Genomic DNA, 19782 nt, shown 5'->3' with positions numbered 1-19782 from the left:
CAACAAAATATTAGTCAACCCCTGATTCATGGCCTTTGATAATTTCTAAGGGATAGCGGTTCACAATGACAATTTAACAATAGTTCTCAAGAGCTGGCTCCAGCATGATCCCTTGTATCCCTGGTATCGATCACAGACCCTGGCACAGAGTAGGTCCTTAAAAAAGTAGTTGTTGATTGCATCTAATTCCCATAGTCAAAACAGCAGGAAATCCTTACTCATACGCTCTACAAATCTACTCATAAAATATAGAGACCATAGAATTCTAAACAAAAAGATAAGATCAAATTTTGACAATTTGTGATTTTAAAATATGGGCAACAATGTATTTTTCTTGTAAAAAAAACACACGAGGAGAAATTTACTGGTTTACTGAAATTCTGGCTATAAAGGCTCTAAAAATTTATGTTCCTTTTTTCTTTATTTTCCCCTTCAAGGAAGGGCAGCGTGGAATAATGAATAGAGGGTTAGTCTTGCAGTCAAAAAGATCTGGTTTCAAGTCCTTTTTCCAACAAATGCTAGCTAAGTAATGACAGAAAAAGTCACTAGTCTTCTGTGTCCCAAGTAACTCTGTGAGACAGTAAATTATAATGAGTTGTCAATTTGTATATGTAGAAGTTTACATACCTGAGAGTTCTCCAAACTACTGAGATCACAGGTCCCAGCCCGCCCCCCCCCCCAAAAAAAAAATCCTTCAAGGGGAACAACAAACTGATGCTTGATAAATTGTCATGAACTTTACTATTGAGCTGCTAATCAGGAAGCAAAGAAGAAAGCGAACTAGTATAATTGTCCTGTAGAACTGCAGAATGTAAAATCAAGTCTAAGAAATTGCCAGTTTTCGATTCACTGACCAAAAGATTTAGGATTAGAATACAGCCTAACTCAGCCATATTGTTGTAATTAGTTTAAACAAAGTTTAACAGGAATTTTAATGGGATACTGCTCTAATACATGACACAGTTATATTCAAATTTTACCCTGTATAAATCTCTCTGCCTATATATATTACTAAATTAGAAATGAGGAATAAGTTTGGAATAAAACTTAGGTGTTAACATTTAGGTCGTCATAGTCTAGATATAATATAGGGTTAAGAAACAGGATGATCAAAAACACTTGCAAATACTTATATCCCAATCTTATTATAATCAGGGTCCAGATTTATTAAGAAGTCTATAGGAAATTCTCAAAGGTTCAATTAGAAGGCACTACTCATTATAGATTTTTTAAAAAAAAATCTTCAGTTTGAATTCTATTTAACACTAAGAATTAAACAGAACATGTTTTAAATAGTCCTCAATGGTATTAAGTCACTGAAGTACCAAATGGACCTAATATGAAGGTAATTTCAACCAAGTGGCAGTCCTTTTACCTGGATTCCTAAGGCCTCTTATTATTAAGGCTTTTCTATACCATGGTACTATCAAGCTTCTTAGAAATGAAGCAGTTGGTAAGTTAAAATACCAAATGTTTGAGAGATTTTTGTACATTTTGTACCCTACTTCTTTGAGAAAAAAAACGGCATGTAAATAGCTGATTCATAAATTTATTAAAAGAAACAACTATATTATATTCCAACAATAAATAACAGTTGGTAATAATAATAATAATCTTGAAAGATTCTAGTGTCTTCTGAATCAAAGAATGACTAAATTACACTCAATGAAACTGTCATGTTGCACATAGATTACTGCATTCATTAGCAGGTCTGCTGATTACATGTCACATGCCTTTAGGCAAATGAATTAACCTCTAAGGCTTTATCTTTTTACAAAATGTAGATATATTTGCAATATCTATGTTACAAGGTTATCCTCAAGATCACATGAAATACTGTATGTAAAATAACTTGCAAACCTTTTGTGCTATATAAGTACTAGCTATCATTAACTGTTACCTTACCTCCTATTTGGGTTCATACTTTTTTAGTCCATGTACCCCTTGGCTAGACTGGTAAAACCTACTGAGCAGAATAATGTTTTTAAATGCATAAAGTACAGGATTACAAGGAAATTAAAGATATTGAAACAAACTTATCAATTAAAAAAAAAAAACAGTTCATAGACCCTGGTTTAAGAATTCACGTAAATTCAGACAAGCCTTGGAGGTCATTCCTTATATTTTATAGATGACAAAACAGATTAAGTTACTTGCCCAAGATCACTTAAGTATCAGAGCTGATTTCTGTGTTCAGTGATCTTGCCACTATTCTGTTGCCTCTCCACCTGAAACCTACCCAAGGTCTTCCTTCTACATATTTTATTAGGGTGAATGCATCATGCACATTTATTAGTTTCAAAGCTAAACTATTTATACCTTCCTTTGATGTTTTCATGAAATTATGTGGTAAAGGTGAAGACTTAAAAAAAAAAAACTTTCTTAAAAAGCTTTACAAAATTATTCCTGTTTATCCTTTTCTTCACAGGAGTACCTTTGACCCCTGGCACTTTCTTTGCTTTTCTTTAATCTTTTAAACAAGCCCAAAGAAAAACAAATTCCTGATTCTCATCTTCCTTCTTCACTATAATCCAGTTATACTTACAGTAGCTTTTTATATCCATCCTGGAGTCCCAACTGCCTGACCCATTTAGTTTTCATTTAATTGATGTAAATCTGGCATGTGGGACCATTTTGACTGGTTACAGATTATTTTCCTTAGATGTAAAAGCTTACCTCTTTCTGGGGACTGTGGAGCATCCAAACATTCAGAAACGTGCCACCGAGGGGTTTGACCCAGCAATAAGGAAAAAGGCATTTGGCAGCTTGGGCAGTATCCACTGTAAACTGGATGCTGCTTTGTTGGGGTTAGTTTTTTGTTATTTGTCTTTCCAAGTTTTGCTTTTGTAGTTACCTTACCCTGGGACAGCTGAATATCATCACCACTTTTTAGATTAGGTTCAGATACAAGTGTCTGAGAACCTCTTTCTCCTAAATACAATCCATCATCCTTAGATTTTTCTTTAACTTTCACAGTCCTTTTGTTTTTACTTTCATGTCTTTTTGACTTGCATTTATCATCTGTTGCCTTTTGAACAGGGTTAAAAACAAGTGAATTTCCTAATTTTGATTTTCTTATGGATTTATATTCCCAGATATCTTCTTCCAATAAGTTTTCTTCTGACATGATAAAGCAGCAGTATCATTAAAACAATACTAAACCTAAATGAATTGGGAGTGCAAGCTTTGATATAAAATTATTGTAATTGCAAGTATTATCTTTTTAAAAATAAGAAAAAATTAAATACTGAGAAAGCTTAAAGCTTTAAAAAATGAGTGGTGTGTCAAATTCACTGAGCTTGAAAAAACACAAACTCTGCTTCAAAGAAAAACCTGCAGTAGTTTTCTCCTAAAAAAAGAAAAACCCGCAGTAGTTCTTATACCACAATAAAATCGAAAAGGTTTCACATATAAAGATTGCTGGTTCATTCTGAGAGTTAACCTGAGTTGTAAACAATTAAAGACATAGTCCTAAATTTATATTAGAACCATTTCCAAACTCAAGTACTTAAGGAAATTTCAGAATTCCTAGGCATTCAATTATTTCAAAATTCACCATTTCAACATGCAAATAGTGTTATAAAAGGGATATAGGCTATGTCCCAAACGTATATATGTCTAAATTACTCTCAAAACAAAATTATTGATTTTTTTTCTCCTAGTTAACTGGTGCAAGAATTTCCAAAAAGGAAATGACCATATCTTCTTGCTTGATTCTGTGTTGCAGCAAGAAAATCTCACTCCTATGATTCAAAGCAGTGGGCACTGAACAGATCGGCTCCCGGGAACAGTCCAGCATCTTCCACTGTACAAAGAAACAGACAGAACTCTGAAGTGTGAAATTCCTGGGTACAGAAATCATGTCCCCAGCTCCTGGCAAACGAGTCCCCTAAAGAGTCTGATAGTAAGGTGGCCGGCCTTTTTTACGCTCTGCAGCCAAACAGGAGTCAATTGATACCTCCCTCTGGCTTCCTCTAGCACTGCCTAGTTTCTGCATGGAAAAGGCCGCAAGGGCCCTACTATGTGCCCAAGGGTCAGTCAGGGCCTGGCGCCATCCCTATTTTGGGGGTGAGGGGTCACCCAAGCCCCTACGGGTGAGCCAGCACTGGGCCTTGTATCAGCCCAAGAACCCGGTCCTGTGGGACCCCCTCCTGGCAGAGTCCCCGGTGGCGTGCACACCTGTGCCCTCAGGGCCCGCCCCCCACCCCAAAGAGCTGCAGCTGCATCCGCTCCCCCACCCGCTCGCCCCCCTCTCGGCCCTCGGCTCCCTGCATCCTCCCGCGGGCTCCACGCTAACCTTTCGTTCGCTCCAGCACTTTCCACCCTCCGGGGGGGACGCAACGGACAAACTGTTTTGCTTCCTCCTTTTGCGAGTCTCCCCTACCCCTAATTCAGGACGCGGCCTCTTGCATTCTACTCACGCCTCGATTTTCTTAACTTTGCGCTTCTTTTGAGGCGGGAGCATCTTCCCGCCCCAAGGGCTTGTGTCGAATCAGCTGATCTTGAACAAATAGGGGAGATGAAAGGGGACTTCCGTGTGAGCGCGGGGGAAATATCATCACCTGAGCCCCACGACTTTGATTTAAATACGTGTTCCCTTTTCAACCCCGTGTGTCTGGGAGAATTCATTTACCCGGGGCCCTCTCCGGATCGTATTTCCCGGGCCTTTTCGCCCACGAATCTGCCACTGCGAATAGTTACGTCCGGCGGTAGGGAAATGACCTCGACAAGGTAAAGCAGGGGGGTGGGGCCACGATTTGGTGTTTACAAACAACTGGAACTTCGCTGTTTAAGAGTTTTAAACAAAACACGTAGGCAGGAGGCAGATCCCGCCGCGGGGGGCGAGGCGAATGTGCCGCGCTGAAACCGAAGGGCCGGCAAGGCTTCCTCCCCCCGCCCCCGCCGGCCTCCCCCCTTCCCCCTCCCCCCGCTTCCCTCCGCCGGCCCGGGAAGGGATCCGGCCCTCGCAGCGGGAGAGACGCAGAGAACATGGCGGCCCCTGGAGCCACGGTCGCCGGCCTCTCGGCCCTGCTGCCCGCCCAGACCTCGCTGGAGTACGCGCTGCTCGACGCCGTCACCGCTCAGGAGAAAGACACCCTGGTCTACCAGTACCTGCAGAAAGTGGACGGCTGGGAGCAGGACCTGGCCGTGCCCGAGTTCCCGGAAGGTGAGGGGACCCCGAGCAGTCCCTCCCCTGCCCCCCGAGGCGGTGGGGAGGGGGCTAGGAGAGGGGCCTGGCGCAGGGCGCCCTCCCGACGCCCGGAACATAGGAGGCACCTAATAAATGCTTGTTGACCGACTGTCAGATGCCTTCTCTCTAGCGCCCCGCCCCCACCCCGCTTCTGGGGGTGCCCAGGTTTCTATGGAATCCTCAGGCGCCCCCTCCCCCAGGCCACCCCGTGGGGTCCGCTACCTGGCCCTGTGCTAAAACCCTGGGGAGACAAAGCCAGTACGAGACCGCCTTGCCCTCAAGGAGCTTACAGTCTATCCACCTCCTAGTTTTACCGATTTCAGCACCCCACCCAGGGGTGTCCCCCTGCTCTGCATCCTCTACAATCCAGCCACTGCTCCGCAGCCCGTTGAGGGTACACCCTCTGCATCTCATGCTTCAGAAACGTCCATTATTGGGGGTGCATCTTTGGGGATGAGGCACCCCATGCCATTCCACGAAGCTCTTCATTAACCCCAATTCAGTGGCAGACTGGGCAAAGGGGAGGCCTTTGCACCTGTAATGGAGGTGAACTGAGAGCTCATGCATTGTTAATGGACTGGCGGTGGCGAGGCTCAGTTGTCACCAGCTGGGAGGCTGGGACCTGGCCTTTTGCCTGGCCATAGGGCCCCTGCTGTTGCAGAAACAGGACCCTTCTCATGACCCTCTGCTTACCAAGAGCAGGGCCAGCTTTTCCTGGACAAAACCCTACTGGGTTTTCACAAAGTCATATTCATAAGTTCATAGGTGTAGATCTAGAAGTCAAGTCAACAAGTATTTACAAAGTGCTTGCTATATTTCCAGCCACTGTGCCAGTAAAAACCCTGGGGAGACAAAGAAAGCCAGAAACAACCCTTGCCCTCAAGCTTACAATCTATAAGTCAAATGGGACACGTGAAGCCCATTTCTTATTTTATAGATGAAGAAACTGAGGCATAGAGAAGTTATGACTTGCTTAGTGTCATACCTCTATTAAGCTTGTGGGGCAGAATTTGAACCCGGGTCTTACAGATTTCAGTATTCATGCCCTATCGTATTATGCTGCTTCTCCATTCTATTAAAAATGAACATTAAAGTGTATACAGATTTTTTTGTTTTACAGAAATTTTACTGTAACTTGTACTGCTTAAAATAAATGAACCATTGGCTGGGGTTGGGAATTTTTAAATGATGACTAATTTTTTTGTAATGGTATTTGACTTCTAAAATACCATACCAGTAAAGGCTATTGTTTGGAGCATTGGCTTCTGAGGGTCGGGGAAGCTGAGATTTATTACAAATTGTCCTTTTTTTGTTTAAATTACTCTCTACTTCACATTACTTTTCTTGCTATAGATAAACATTTCAACATTGTACAATACCAAATTTTAGTAGGACACTTTTTGAAATAAAGTAAGATAGATGCCATATCAAGTGAAATACATTACAGTTTTGCCACAGATATAACCAAGATTTCAGAGGGATCTGATCATTATGAACAGAATATTGAAATGCTTTCTGTCTTTGCTAATTTTTAAATAAATTTGTAACATATAAATGAATCACCAGTAAGAAAAAGCAGTAATCTAATAGGCAATAAGTGAATGTCAGAAAGAGTATAATTACTTTTGGTCCTTTCTTAGAAAAAGTTGGTACTTAACTAATTCTTGATGTTATTCAAATAAGCTATAAGAAATCCATTATGACTAACATAGTAATGTTTTACATAATTGCACATGTATAACCTATATATGATTGCTTGCTGCCTCAGGGAGAGGGGAGAAAGGAGAGATAAAATTTGGAACTCAAAATTTTAAATAGGGGGCAGCTAGGTGGTGCAGTGGATAAAGTACCAGGAGGACCTGAGTGCAAATCCAGTCTCAGACACTTACTGGTTGTGTGACTCTCGGCAAGTCATTTAACCCTCATTGCCCCCACCAAACAAACAAAATAAAACCAACAACTTCAAATAAAAATGTTTATTATCCCCAAATTAAAAAAAAAAAGACATTATGTCTCAGTGTAAAAAATAGCTCTAGACTTAGAGCCAGGACACCAGGGTTCAAATATTGCTCTGATCCCTAACTAGCTCTATTACAGTTTCTTCATCTGTAAAAAGGGTACATTTATTTATATAATGCTTTGAAATTTGCAAATTGCTTTACATACATTCTCTCATCTCTTCACAGTAGTTTTTTTTTTTTTTTTGGTAGACACTCCAGAGATTATCCACATTTTAAGGATGGTATAACTGTTGGTACTTCTTTTTCTTCAAGTTTTTCTTAAGTTTTTATTGAAGTGTAGTAATTCAACTACAGCTTTTCACAATAGGAATCCAGTAACTACTTATTAAGATTCAAAAACGTTCAAGTGCCTCATGTATAAGGTAGTGGGCTAAATATCTAGAATACAAAGGCAGAAACAACAACAACAAAAAAGGTGGGATAAGAGGGAAGCCCAAGGATTATACAAATGAGTAAATTCAAGGTGAAAAAAGAAGAAAGAAAGCACCAACAACTAGAAAATCAAGAAGGGCTTGAGGAGAGAGATAACCCTTGAAACCTGGAGGAAGTCAAAGGATTTTGGGATGTAGAGATGAGAAGGGAGTAAGTTCCAAGCATGAGCAAGCCTCACATGCGAGGCTAAAGAGTTTGTACTCTTATAGGGAGCGATTAACCTCTGAATACTTTTGAGCAGGGGAATGATATAATTGAACCTGTGCTTAAGGATATTAATTTTGGCAGCTGGTTGAAGAATTTATTGGACAGACAGTGTAAGCCAAGAGAGCAATTAGGAGGCTGTGCTAGTAGTCCAAGTGAGAATTGGCTGAATTTTGGTGGGAATGGTGGGAGTTGAGTGGAGGAGATGGATTTAAGAAATATGAACATTTGGTAACTGATTGGATTTGGGAAAAGAGAGGAATGAAGGATGACTCTGAGATTGTGATCTAAAGTAACTGTTGATGGTACCCTTTTGATCAGTTAATCACTGGGCATTTATTAAGGCCTATTGCCTTCCAACCACTGTGTTAGTAACTAAGGATACAAATATATAACCAGTGAAACTATCTCAGGTCTTGAGAAACTTAATTTATAACATGGAAGACAGACAAGAGCATGTATATCCAAGAATGTTGTGTTTATCCGTAAATGTAAGCCTATATACATATAGAGAATAAATAGAAAGTAATAAAATGATAGTTTGGCAGGGAGAGCACTAGCCTCTAGAAAGATTAGGAAAGAAGACTTCGTGGTACTTGAGTTATACTTTGAGGGGAGAAAAGGATTTTATGGCAGGTGAGGAGTGAGTACATTCTGGGTGTGAAGAGATGGAATGTTGTGTTCAAAGAACACAGAGAAGGCCAGTTTGGCTGGATTGAAGAGTGCAGAAAGGGGAGTGATGTCTAGTGAGGTTGGGAAGATAGGTTGATACCAGAAATAGGAAAATTTGGAGAAGGAGAGGATTTAGAAAGAATCTGAAGTTCCATTTTTAGAAATACTGAGTTTGAGATGCCTCTGTGATATCCAGCAGGAAGTTGGCAGTGCAAGCTGAATTTAGGGGATAGATTAAGATTTGGGAGTCAAGAAAACCAAGGGCCAAGACAGGCCCTTGGGGAACATATCAGGGATGCTACAAGGGGGCCTACCTTGACCAAAAGAGCTTTCTCTATCTCAGAGAAATCAGCAAGTAGGAGAGGATACATGGGGGACATGAAGCAGCTCACTGGCAGGCTTTGATTTTCTCAGTAAAGTAGGAGGCAAATTAATCTGCTAAGAGGAATAAATGGTGGTAAAGGATTAATTCCGCTTAAGGAATATAAAAGTTAAAGAGAGGAATAGGTTTGAAATAGCAATTTTCTGAAGTTTGGCAGAATTAAGGGAGAACAAAAGGATTTCCATGCCACATAGACAATCCGGTGAAAATTAGAGAACATGAATTTCTAGTGCATGGTTGTGTGACTTTTTCCAGGAGTATTCAATAACATGATTAAAGGGTTAAGGATAGACATGGTGAATGGTGGAAAAGTCATAGAAGCAAGGGATTCAAGGGTAGAAGATGATATTTGGTTGAAGTGGTAAACTTTAGGATCAGGGCTGTGGAGAGAGGAAAGTTAGAACATGTATCATAGATTGGGTAAACAGATGGGCATAGAGATGTCATGGTGAGGATAAAGAATAGAAAGGTTTAGGAAGTCAAACAGAAGGAAAGAGAAGAATAGAAGATTAGGATCAGAATGGGAAATTTCAGAATTCAGGGTTTTAGAAAAGAAAATTGCTCTTTAATCTGCATGTACTGGCATATAAACTTCAAAGATCAGTGATTTCACTGGTGCTGGTGTTCCAACTACAATATTGATAAAAACTCCTTGACACACTAAGTGACGGTTTAATGAGTTATGGCCAACAACATGCATGGCCTGATGACCTTACCTAAGCCTAACAAGGGTCATCTAAGAAGTCCCTGAACTCAATTGGGGTGGGGGTAGGGTGAGGAACTATGGACTGTTCTGGACTCATGCTAAAAATTTTCAGTGTGGTAGGATCTGCTAGACCTTCTTCCTGGCTGGAATAACCTTTGAGAAACCAAGTAGCACATTAGAGAGGACTTAAGTAGTTGGCAATTTAGTAACAACCAAAAATCTTACTTTGTAGTTTTCTCTATGTTCATGATCTGTGTAGCAAAACTTTTTTTCATAGAGAAATGTTGAGCTTTTTCAGCCCAGGTCAAATGATCTTGAATTCAGATGAGTAGAATACAAGTTTAATAATGCATTGCTACTTTTTAAAGAGTAGAGAATGAGCAATTGCTGGATGGAATATATAAGAAATCTGGCTTTCTCCAGAAGACTTAGTCTCTGTGGTTGCTCTCTCTAGTGAGGGGTGAACCTTCTCTCAAATTGATGGATACATTGAAATAGGAGGGGAAGTAGACGTACTACTTGCCACTTCTAGCTACTGCCTTTTAGAACTGCAGTGGTTTTTTTTTGTTGTTTTGTTTTAGTGAGGCAATTGGGGTTAAGTGACTTGCCCAGGGTCACACAGCTAGTAAGTGTTCATCTAGCTGCCCCTGCAGTGTTTTCTAAGCCTTTGAGGTCCAATCCATCCATTAATTGCTTGCTCTAAATCTCTGTTGGTTTCATCCATTTGCTTCCACATAAGTCTTTCTTGAGTGGTTTGTTGTCTGACTCACAATCTTCCTTTTCATCCTATTCCCTACCTTTACATTTGGGGACTTAGTATATTGCCTGAATATCATGTCTAATACTCTGGCCTCCTAATTTGTCAATCCTGTCTATGTCCATAGATCCTTAGTCTAACTCAGCCATCTAGAGAGATAATTATTTCTTAGGTCTCACCATTATTTAGTTTTTGCTCTTCTATCTCTGTTATCTTGAAATTTGAAATGTTCCTCCTTCATCATAATCACCTGTTTTTCTTCTTGCCTGCTCCTAAACCTATTATTCTTCCTCTTCCTTATGTATGACCTCCAGCTGTTCTACACTGGTTTCCTCAGTTTATCATGCTTGCTCTGATCTCATTTTATTTCCTTCACAATATTGCCGTGACCAACCAACTCAGCTTTACACTGTCTTTGAATTTTTTGTCTCTCACCATTTACACTGCCCCTTCTCTACTACTACTCCCATCTCACAAGAATGTTAAATGGGTCTACATGTTATCTCTCTCAACTGGATTCAAATTATGGTCCTGAACTACTTTTATTCTTCCTTGTTTGACTCCTTTATCTTACTCTTGGAAATGACTATTTAAAACTTTTCCATCTCTCAAGCCCTTACCATATCACTTCCCCTTCTGTTTTCTGCAGAAAGCCCTGATTCTTGCTTTGCTGAAAGAGCCAATCCGTTAATATCCTTTCATTAATCAATGTGCCAGACACAGTGCTAGCTAAATGCAAGTCAAACATGGACAAAAATGAAACAATCCCCGTCCTAGTGGAGGAATGTTGTGGGAAACAACATGTGCATATTCTTTGTATGTTTCTTGGCCGCAAGAGATTTGTTTGTTTTGCAGGGCAGTGAGGGTTAAGTGACAAGCCCAGGGTCACATAGCTAGTAAGTGTCAAGTGTCTGAATCTGGATTTGAACTCAGGTCCTCCTGAATCTGGGGCCATGCTTTTATTCACTGTGCCACCTAGCTGCCCCATAGCAAGAGCTTTTTAATCAAAAGCATTTATTACAGGTGGCAACTATGTGCTGGGGGCTCAGGATACACAATCTGAAGTGAAACAGTCCTTGCCTCAGAGAGTCTTCATTCTTCTTTTTTTTTTAACTCTTTTCCTTCCTTCCTTCCTTCCTTTCTTCCTTCCTTCCTTCCTTCCTTCCTTCCTTCCTTCCTTCCTTCCTTCCTTCCTTCCTTCCTTCCTTCCTTCCTTCCTTCCTTCCTTCCTTCCTTTTTGAGGGGCAATGAGGGTCAAGTGACTTGCCAGGGTCACACAGCTAGTAAGTGTCAAGTGTCTGAGGCTGGATTTGAACTTGGGTCCTCCTGAATCCAAGGCCAGTGCTTTATCCACTGTGCCACCTAGCTGCCCCCAGAGAGTCTACATTCTTGCACATATTTAGGTATGTACAAAACCTATACAAGGTTATAAACAGTCACATCCCAATTGAACATGCCTTAAGTTAGAAGTTTCAGTCATCTCTTACAATTTTCTGGCCTGCATTTTGGCCTACATACTAAAATTTTCAGTACTACAGTTATTTTTTTTAAAGGCCTTTTTTTTTAAGTTTCAGTTGAATTATCTATTCTTATAAAAATTCTTTTACATTAATTTCAGGACTAGAATGGTTGAATACAGAAGGTTCCATTTCTGTCTACGAGGATCTTTGTGGAAAAGTAGTAGTCCTGGATTTCTTCACTTACTGCTGCATCAACTGCATCCACCTGCTGCCTGATCTTCATGCATTAGAACACAAGTACACTGATGAAGGTATTGTACTTTAATTAGTTACTAACAGAGTTTCCTGGTAATCGAAAAGGAAGTATAGCTGAGTCACTTATTTGTGGATGACTAAACATTTGGCAAGACTTCAGTGATTCTAAAAGTAACTTATGATCTCTGCACTACATGTACTTGTTAAAACTTTCATAAAGGGTTAAATTTAGTTACTGTGATCTGTCTTATCAGAGGACCAACATTTAGAGCATCATCTCATCCTGATTTATAATTGCAAAATGATTCCAAGATCAGCAAGCTTTTGCATTTCTACTATATGCCCAGACATATTTTTAAATATTTTTTAAAATTAAAGTATATAACCATTTATAACACTTGTTCTTGACTCCATTATGGTGCAATTTTGAATTCAGTGTTACTGTTGCCTGTTTAAATATAATCTGACATAGACTATCCTATGAAATATAGTAACAGTTACCTTTTCTTTGGTCACAGCCACATATTAAATTTGTTTCACTTGACCCAGTATTTCCCAGTGTGCTGATCTGCCCTGGCTTGTGAATAAATGGTCAGCAACATGCAGAATATTTGAGGAAACCTCACAGAATGGAATAAAGGGATAATATGAGTAGTAGGAAAGTTGGAGGGCATGTACCAAAAGGAAAAGTAGCAAGTACAGTAAAACTTGCATTAACTGAATTATTTAGACAATAGGGAGTTGTAATTTATTATGTTTTGTAATTAACAGTAATGGAAAGGATGTTGTACTCCAGGTAAAAGGCTGAGTTCTACTTTTGCCTGTGCTATACTAGCCTTATGACTTTGGGATTTAAAATGTAATGTATATTTCTTTGGGGATCTGTAAAATGGGGGTTAGATTGAATGATGCCTGTGGGTTCTTCCAGTTCTAAAAATCAGGAATTCTTTATGGGATGTAATTTTCTTTGGTGACTCAGAATTTTACAGTTCTTTTGGGATCTTTCTTTGGTGATTCAGAATTTTACAGTTCCTTCAAGGAACTTTATGAACACCTATTATACAATTTTATATATGTTTAAGAAAGAAGAATTATGCCCCCTCTCTGCTGATCTAGAGTATTATTTTAAATCTCTTCTTTCAGATTTTTCTTCCATCATTTGCTTTTTGATTAATAAAAAGATAATTCAGAAAAACATTCTAATTTTTTTTAATGGGGCTCCCCATTACTTCCAGTATCAAAAACAAACTCCTCTGGCATTTAAAACCCTTTGCAACCATGTTAGAACCTACCTTTCAAAGCTTATGCATTATTCTCCTTTGTGTACTTGATATCCAAACTGACCTTCTTGCTATTCCTTATGATAGTGCATTTCCTGTCTCTGTACCTTTGCACAGGCTGTCCCTTATGCACCCTGAGTGTTTTTTATTCTTGTAATTGTCCAGTCTATTTCTTATGCCAGAAAAGCGCCCCTTCCTTACATCTGCCACTTAAAATCCTTGCTTTTATTCAAGGATGAGCTCACATGCCTCCTCATAAATGAGACGTTTTCTGATCCCTACCCCCCAGATCCTAGTGCCTCCCCTTCACAATACCCTCTGTTTATTTTATACATATTTTATTCTTATATGTGTACATGTTTCTCCAAAGTAATATAATTTCCTTGAGGGTAAGGACTGTTTTGCTTGAGTCTAGTGCCAGGTTCTTAGTAGGCTGTAAATAAAAGCTGCTTGATTTCAAATAGTTTTTAGTTAACTGATGAGAAGAAGGAAAGGAGGTTTATAAGACTTAAGAAAGCATTGTCTGTGGAGCATAATGGAAAGTAAAATTTACATAAAAATGAAGGGCACCTTGTAAATTTACAGGAGAAAAGAGAGGATTGACAGAAACAATTAGGAACTACTTGTATATTGGTTTCATGTTATTTGGAATATGACTACGTTTAGCCAGAATAGGTGGGAAGATAGGTTTCTTGGGGAATCTGAGATGAATTTTTGCTTAAAGAGTAATTGTTACTTAATGCTAATTCAAACAACTTCGGAGTTCTTCATATGTTAGTCATAATTTTATTTGTCCATACAAGGAATCCATTTCATACTATAATTGCTTTTAAGCAAATATATTTGCATAACAGAAATATCAGAATTTTTTACTTCTAATAGATTTTATATAGATATATATATAGAGAGAGAGATATATATTGGGGGGGGGCAGGGCAATGAGGGTTAAGTGGCTCACCCAGGGTCACACAACTAGTAAGTGTCAGGTGTTTGAGGCTGAGTTTGAACTCAGATCTTCCTGAATCCGGGGCCAGTTTTTAATCCACTGTACCACCTAGCAGCTCCCTAATATAATAGATTATGAAACACCAACTTGTCAGTCAGTCATTATTGAGAATCCAGCAGATGTTTGCTAGATATTTTACATATGCTTTATTTCTTGGTTGATCAGTAGAACAGACTAGATAAGAGAGAATCTGAAATAATGGAATTCAGTTAATTCAGTATTTTTAACCTGAAAACTTAAATTACTTAGTGAAGAACTCTCTACTTGATGAATACTAGAAAGCAGTCTGGAAGAAATTAGATTCAGACCACCCTATTATACCATATTCCTTAACAAATTCAAAATAAGTGATCTGAATATCAAAAATCAAAAATTAGAAGAGAAACAGATCATAACCCTGTCATAGCTATGGTTGGAAAAAAATTCCTAACCAAACAAGAGAAAAAAGCAACAGATAAACTAGGTAATTTTGATTACATGAAAAAGAAAGGCAGTCTGCAAGGATTAAGTATCTATTCTGTGTCCAACAGGTACAAGTAGGTGCCCCAGTAGATTGAGTGCTGGGCTTGGACTCAGGAAGACTCATCTTCCTGAGTTCAAATCTGGCCTCCAACACTTACTAGCTGTATGACTCTGGGCAAGTCACTTAACCCTATTTGCCTCAGTTTCCTCATCTGTAAAATGAGCTGGAGAAGGAAATGACAAACCACTCCAGTATCTTTGCCAAGAAAACCCCAAATGGGGTCATAGAGTTGGATGTGACTAAAAACAATTGAACAGCAACAAAATTTAATTAATATTTTATAGTCACTGATATTGTGAGTGCTAAGAATAAAACAATTTCTACTTGCAGTGAGCTTACATTATAATAGAGGAGAGAACAAGAACATATAAAATATATACAACCCAAATATAATAAAGTTATTTAATAAACACAAGAAGTTAAATTCAAGGCAGTTTGGGAGGTAGGGCACCAGTAGTTGGGAGTTCAGGAAAGACTTTTTGCAGATTATAATGCCTCACCTGCATTTTTAAGAAGAGAAGAACTCTGAGGAGGAAGTAAAGAGGGAATATGTTTTAGGTCTAGGTAACAGCTTTTGCATACACAAATACATACAAACACACACACTCGAATTAATGCATTTAAAGAAAGAAGGAAAGTGATTAACTGGAGGGAAAAAACAAACCTTGTATCAAATATCTTTTATAAGGGTTTAGTTATCTAAGATATTTAGATAACTAATAGAGCTATATATGACCAAAAACCATTGCTTCATAGAGAAGTGATAAAAGGCTATGAACAGTTTTCAAAAGAATAAGAGACTATTTACAGCCATAGGAAAGAATGCTCCAAATCACTGACAAGAGAAATGCAAATCATAAATCTTGAGGTTTCACCCCACATCCCGCAAATTGGCAAAGATGACAAAAGAAAGGAGTAGTGATATTGGAGAGATTGTGCAAGGGTAGGCATGGCAATGCGTTGTTGGTGGAGCTGCTGATTCTATATGATGATTCTGGAAAGCATTTTGGAATTATGCAAATAAAGTGGCTAAAATGTCCATACTATGTGACTCAGAGATTCCACTCCCAGCAATATGCCCCAAAGAAGTCTCTTGACAGAAAGGTTCCTTATACACCAAAATATTTATTGCAGCACTTTTTGTTGTAGCAAAGAGCTGAATTGGAGAATTCCTAAACATATTGTGTAATGGATGAATCCAGAAAAGCATGCAAGGAAACATGAGATAATGCAAAGTGAAGTAAGTAAAGTCAAGAAGACAATATACATAGTGACTACAAAGGTGTAAATGGAAAGCACGACCACAAAACACTTGAAAGTAAACGTTATACAATTATATATCCAAGCTTGGCCCCAAAGAAGATACTTAAGAAGACACTTTCTGTTTTTTCCTTTGCAAAGACAGAGGGATCCACATTTTTGGATTGCATTGAATATAATGTCAGATTTTTAAAATGTATTGATGAATTTTGCTGACTTTTTTTCTTTATCTTTTAAAAATTATTTTATAAGGTATAGTTTTCTGAAAGGGAAGGGAAGGGATACTGAGAGAAATCTAATAAAAATAAACTATATCAATAAAGTCTTTGTGGAGAAACCAGTAGATATTCACAAGACATTTTACAAATGCCTTTTCTCTCAGCTATTCAGCAAATATTAATTAAACAGCTAGCATGTACTGATACTCTGCTAAGTGATAAACAAAGATGAAACTAGACACAACCCTGCCCTTATAGAGCTTATAATCTAGTAAGGAGATAATACAAAAGCACATGAAAACGACAAATGAATTCAAGGATCTTTATTGAGTAGGCAATGGAGAACTATTGTTTTTGAGCACTGTTCTTCCCATGTACATCTTTGATCCTATTACCTCATTATATTTTGGCAGCTTTGTATAGAATTACTTGTTCAGGTCTAGATACATTTTGCATGTACATCAGTAACCTAGAAAGCTCCCAGAGGAGACTGATCAGGATTGTAAATGTAATTGGCCTCATATCGTGCTATACAAGAACTAAAAAAAAAGGAACTGGGTATTTAGGCTCAAGAAAAGTTGGGTGGTTGTAGCTATCTCCAAGTGTTTGAAAGTTTGTCATGTAGAATTGGGTTAGACTTGTTCTACTTGGACCTAATAAGCCATTTCCTTTTGGGGGATGAGTAAGAAAAATCAGCATTGCTTCATTCTCCATTACCATTGAGCCTCTTGCCATTAGAACTCCAAACAGGACCAATGAATCAAATATTAGCCAGTCTTCTCACCTACATGACTGCCCAGCACCAGAGGATCAGCTAAGTAGTAGGCCTCAGGTACCTGTTCCAACCAGAAGCCAAGCATGACCCTATATGTAAGAATATCTTCTAACAGTGCAATTATCACATGCCATCTTGGAAGAGGATAAATAAACTAGTGCTGAATGTGAGTTCATCACTTTCCTGGGATACCTATTACTAGTTATTTCCTATCTCTAATGCCCATTCTTCCTCAGTATTTGAGAGAGAATCCAGTGTCACTGTCCTCCTTTCATCACAGGACACACAGTAGGTGGGAACCATAGTTGAATAATAATTCATCCAAATGCTAGCAAATTCCTCATTATTTACTAATCTTTGTGATTCAGAGTCAATGGCTACTTAGTGGAAATTCCCTTTTAATATTAGCACTACCCATCCACCTCAGTCTTACCCTTCCCAAATTTCTAGGCTGTTTTCCCTACCCCAGCCCCTGACCTTCCTCACTGCTACTTCCAAACCATCCTTCTTCCACTTTCACATAGCAACTTCTCTTCTTTTGACTTCCACTTCAGTTATATCACCTTCTCCATATCTTATCCTAATTTTCTATCATCCCTCTCTGTTAAGTTCAGCCCCTGAATCACAGTATTCTTCTTTGCCCTAACACCTGCCCTGTTATTTGTAGCATTTGATATATGTAGGTTGACTTCCTCTCAGTATTTCAGTAACAGTTGCATAAAACCTAAATTCTTGTATCTGGGAAATGTAATAGTTATTTTTGTAATGATGAGAAGATTATAAATTTATATTAACAGAAGCAGATACACCTAGAGCTTATCATATGTAACTTCAATAGGTTTTTATTAAATAAAATTTGCTTTCCTTGGATCAAAATGTCTTTTCACGATATTATCTGATATGACTTTGTTCATATCTACATTGGTGCTATTTCTGTTCTTGAAGTGGCATTCCCCAGGCTATTGAAAATTCCAGTGGATATTCAGCTCATGTTATCAGTAAACCAAAAACAGTTAGATATATGAGGAAGTGCTTATTAATTCAAATATAGCCTGAACAAGTATTAACTTTATAACTAGTCTCCCTTCTCTGTAAAATAAAGCCTTAAAGCCACATGCATACTGAGTTACAATAATTAACCACAATTGTCTTTACAGTGAGAATAAAAGGAAATTATAACTATAAAGAGCTCTAGCTATCAAATTAAAAGATGAATTATAGTATTAAATGATTCTGGTGTCAAAAAAAATTTTATGTTGCATGTCATTGCTCTAATTGATAATAATTCAGCACCTGTTTACATTAAACTGACCTTTACCTACTTTTTTATACTATCTGGTCACCCCGTTCCCCCCTTCCCCATGCTCATTTTTTTTTGTGCACAATAAGGATACAAAGATTCTATAGGATTACCTAATTCCCTAAATTAGCATGTCAGCCGTTGCTAGAGGAAAAAGTAGTTTATTCAATGTCATTTATTCTTGTTTTTATAAGAGCAAAAATCTTTTTGGGAAATGTTAGGAACCTCCTTTTAAAAAAGGACTTGCTAAGTGTCTGTGGTATTTTAATTTATTAGATTTAACAATATATAACTAAAAACAACTGGCATTTTGGTTGAGAAGAATGATTAGTTGCCAAATGAATGGTTTAAAGAAGTGCTATAGAATAAAAGTTGAATGTTAATGTTGAAGAATTCTTTTTCTAACTGCTGGTTAATACAGGTATCCATATATAGTCACCCAACTTGGCAAATATTTTTCTTAAATAATATATAAAATAAGGCATAGATATTTTATATTAAATTTAATTTAATACATAATAATACATTTCTAAAATATAGAGGGTTTTTTGTGAGGAGGGGGCCGAAGATTTGAACAATACAAGTCCTTCCCTAGGGTTTAAGTGTGAAAAAAATGCCAAGGTACTAGTGGCTTCTCTTCTAGGACCTGTTCTGAGTTAGTGAGTGGTTAGAAGAGGGGTAGATTAATCCCACTAAAACAGAAAATTGGATGCATTGCTATTTCTTTCTACTTTGTGACTTATTGTTTTCTATTTCTAATGCGTCTCTCTCCCCTTTGCCATTTATAGTTGGAGGAAATAAGAATTATTTTTCTAATTGTTGTTTCAGCTACAGAAAAGAAGAAAGATAGAACAAGAGTGATGGCATCCTCTATACTTCTCTGCCTCCTTTCACTGGAAAATCTCTTTTCTCTTGCTACTCCTATAACCTCCTGACTTGGGAAAAATCACTTCATAGGATAACTCATCAGTTCCCAGACTCCACTTTTCCAAAAGCAACTTATCTGCAATTTATGAATAAAAGTCAATTCATTATGTAAAATAATAGAATAATTCTTAAAATTTGATTTTTCAGGGGCATATTTATTCTAATCATCTTCATTTTCCTAAATGATTATGTACCATTTACTTTTTTATAGCCCTGAAAGAGATGCATAAAAAGGAAAGTTAAAGTGTTATATAAATTTTATTCAGCTTACAGAAAACTTTAAACTGTCAGTACACTTGAAATCCAATGTATTATGATAGCAAAAAATGGGGTGGGGAGTAGATGCTCATCAATTAGGAAATGGCTAAATATATTTTGGTATACAAATAACAGTATTACTGCAGAGTAAGAAA

At 38.1% G+C, this 19782-nt stretch overlaps 2 protein-coding genes across 4 annotated transcripts in view; one reads left to right on the top strand and one right to left on the bottom strand.

The window, feature by feature from the left end:
- Positions 1-4731, bottom strand: part of DCLRE1A (DNA cross-link repair 1A) — a 33632-nt gene extending 28901 nt beyond the window's left edge. For all 3 annotated transcript variants that reach the window (XM_043985448.1, XM_043985449.1, XM_043985450.1), the window contains exons 1-2: positions 4298-4731; positions 2677-3805 (exon numbers count right to left, since the gene is read on the bottom strand). In XM_043985448.1, the coding sequence (XP_043841383.1) occupies positions 2677-3127 (451 nt within the window). In that variant the 5' untranslated portion in view covers positions 3128-3805; positions 4298-4731. The remainder of the gene's footprint in view (positions 1-2676; positions 3806-4297) is intronic.
- Positions 4732-4737: 6 nt separating this feature from the next.
- Positions 4738-19782, top strand: part of NHLRC2 (NHL repeat containing 2) — an 82477-nt gene continuing 67432 nt past the window's right edge. The window contains exons 1-2 of the mRNA XM_043985451.1: positions 4738-5167; positions 11984-12136. Coding sequence (XP_043841386.1) covers positions 4990-5167; positions 11984-12136 — 331 coding nt within the window. The 5' untranslated portion in view covers positions 4738-4989. The remainder of the gene's footprint in view (positions 5168-11983; positions 12137-19782) is intronic.

This window comes from Dromiciops gliroides, chromosome 2 (genome assembly GCF_019393635.1).
Source record: "Dromiciops gliroides isolate mDroGli1 chromosome 2, mDroGli1.pri, whole genome shotgun sequence".
NCBI lineage: Eukaryota > Metazoa > Chordata > Mammalia > Microbiotheria > Microbiotheriidae > Dromiciops > Dromiciops gliroides.
The sequence above is the reverse complement of the archived record's forward strand: the minus strand, read 5'-3'. Positions and strand labels throughout refer to the sequence as shown.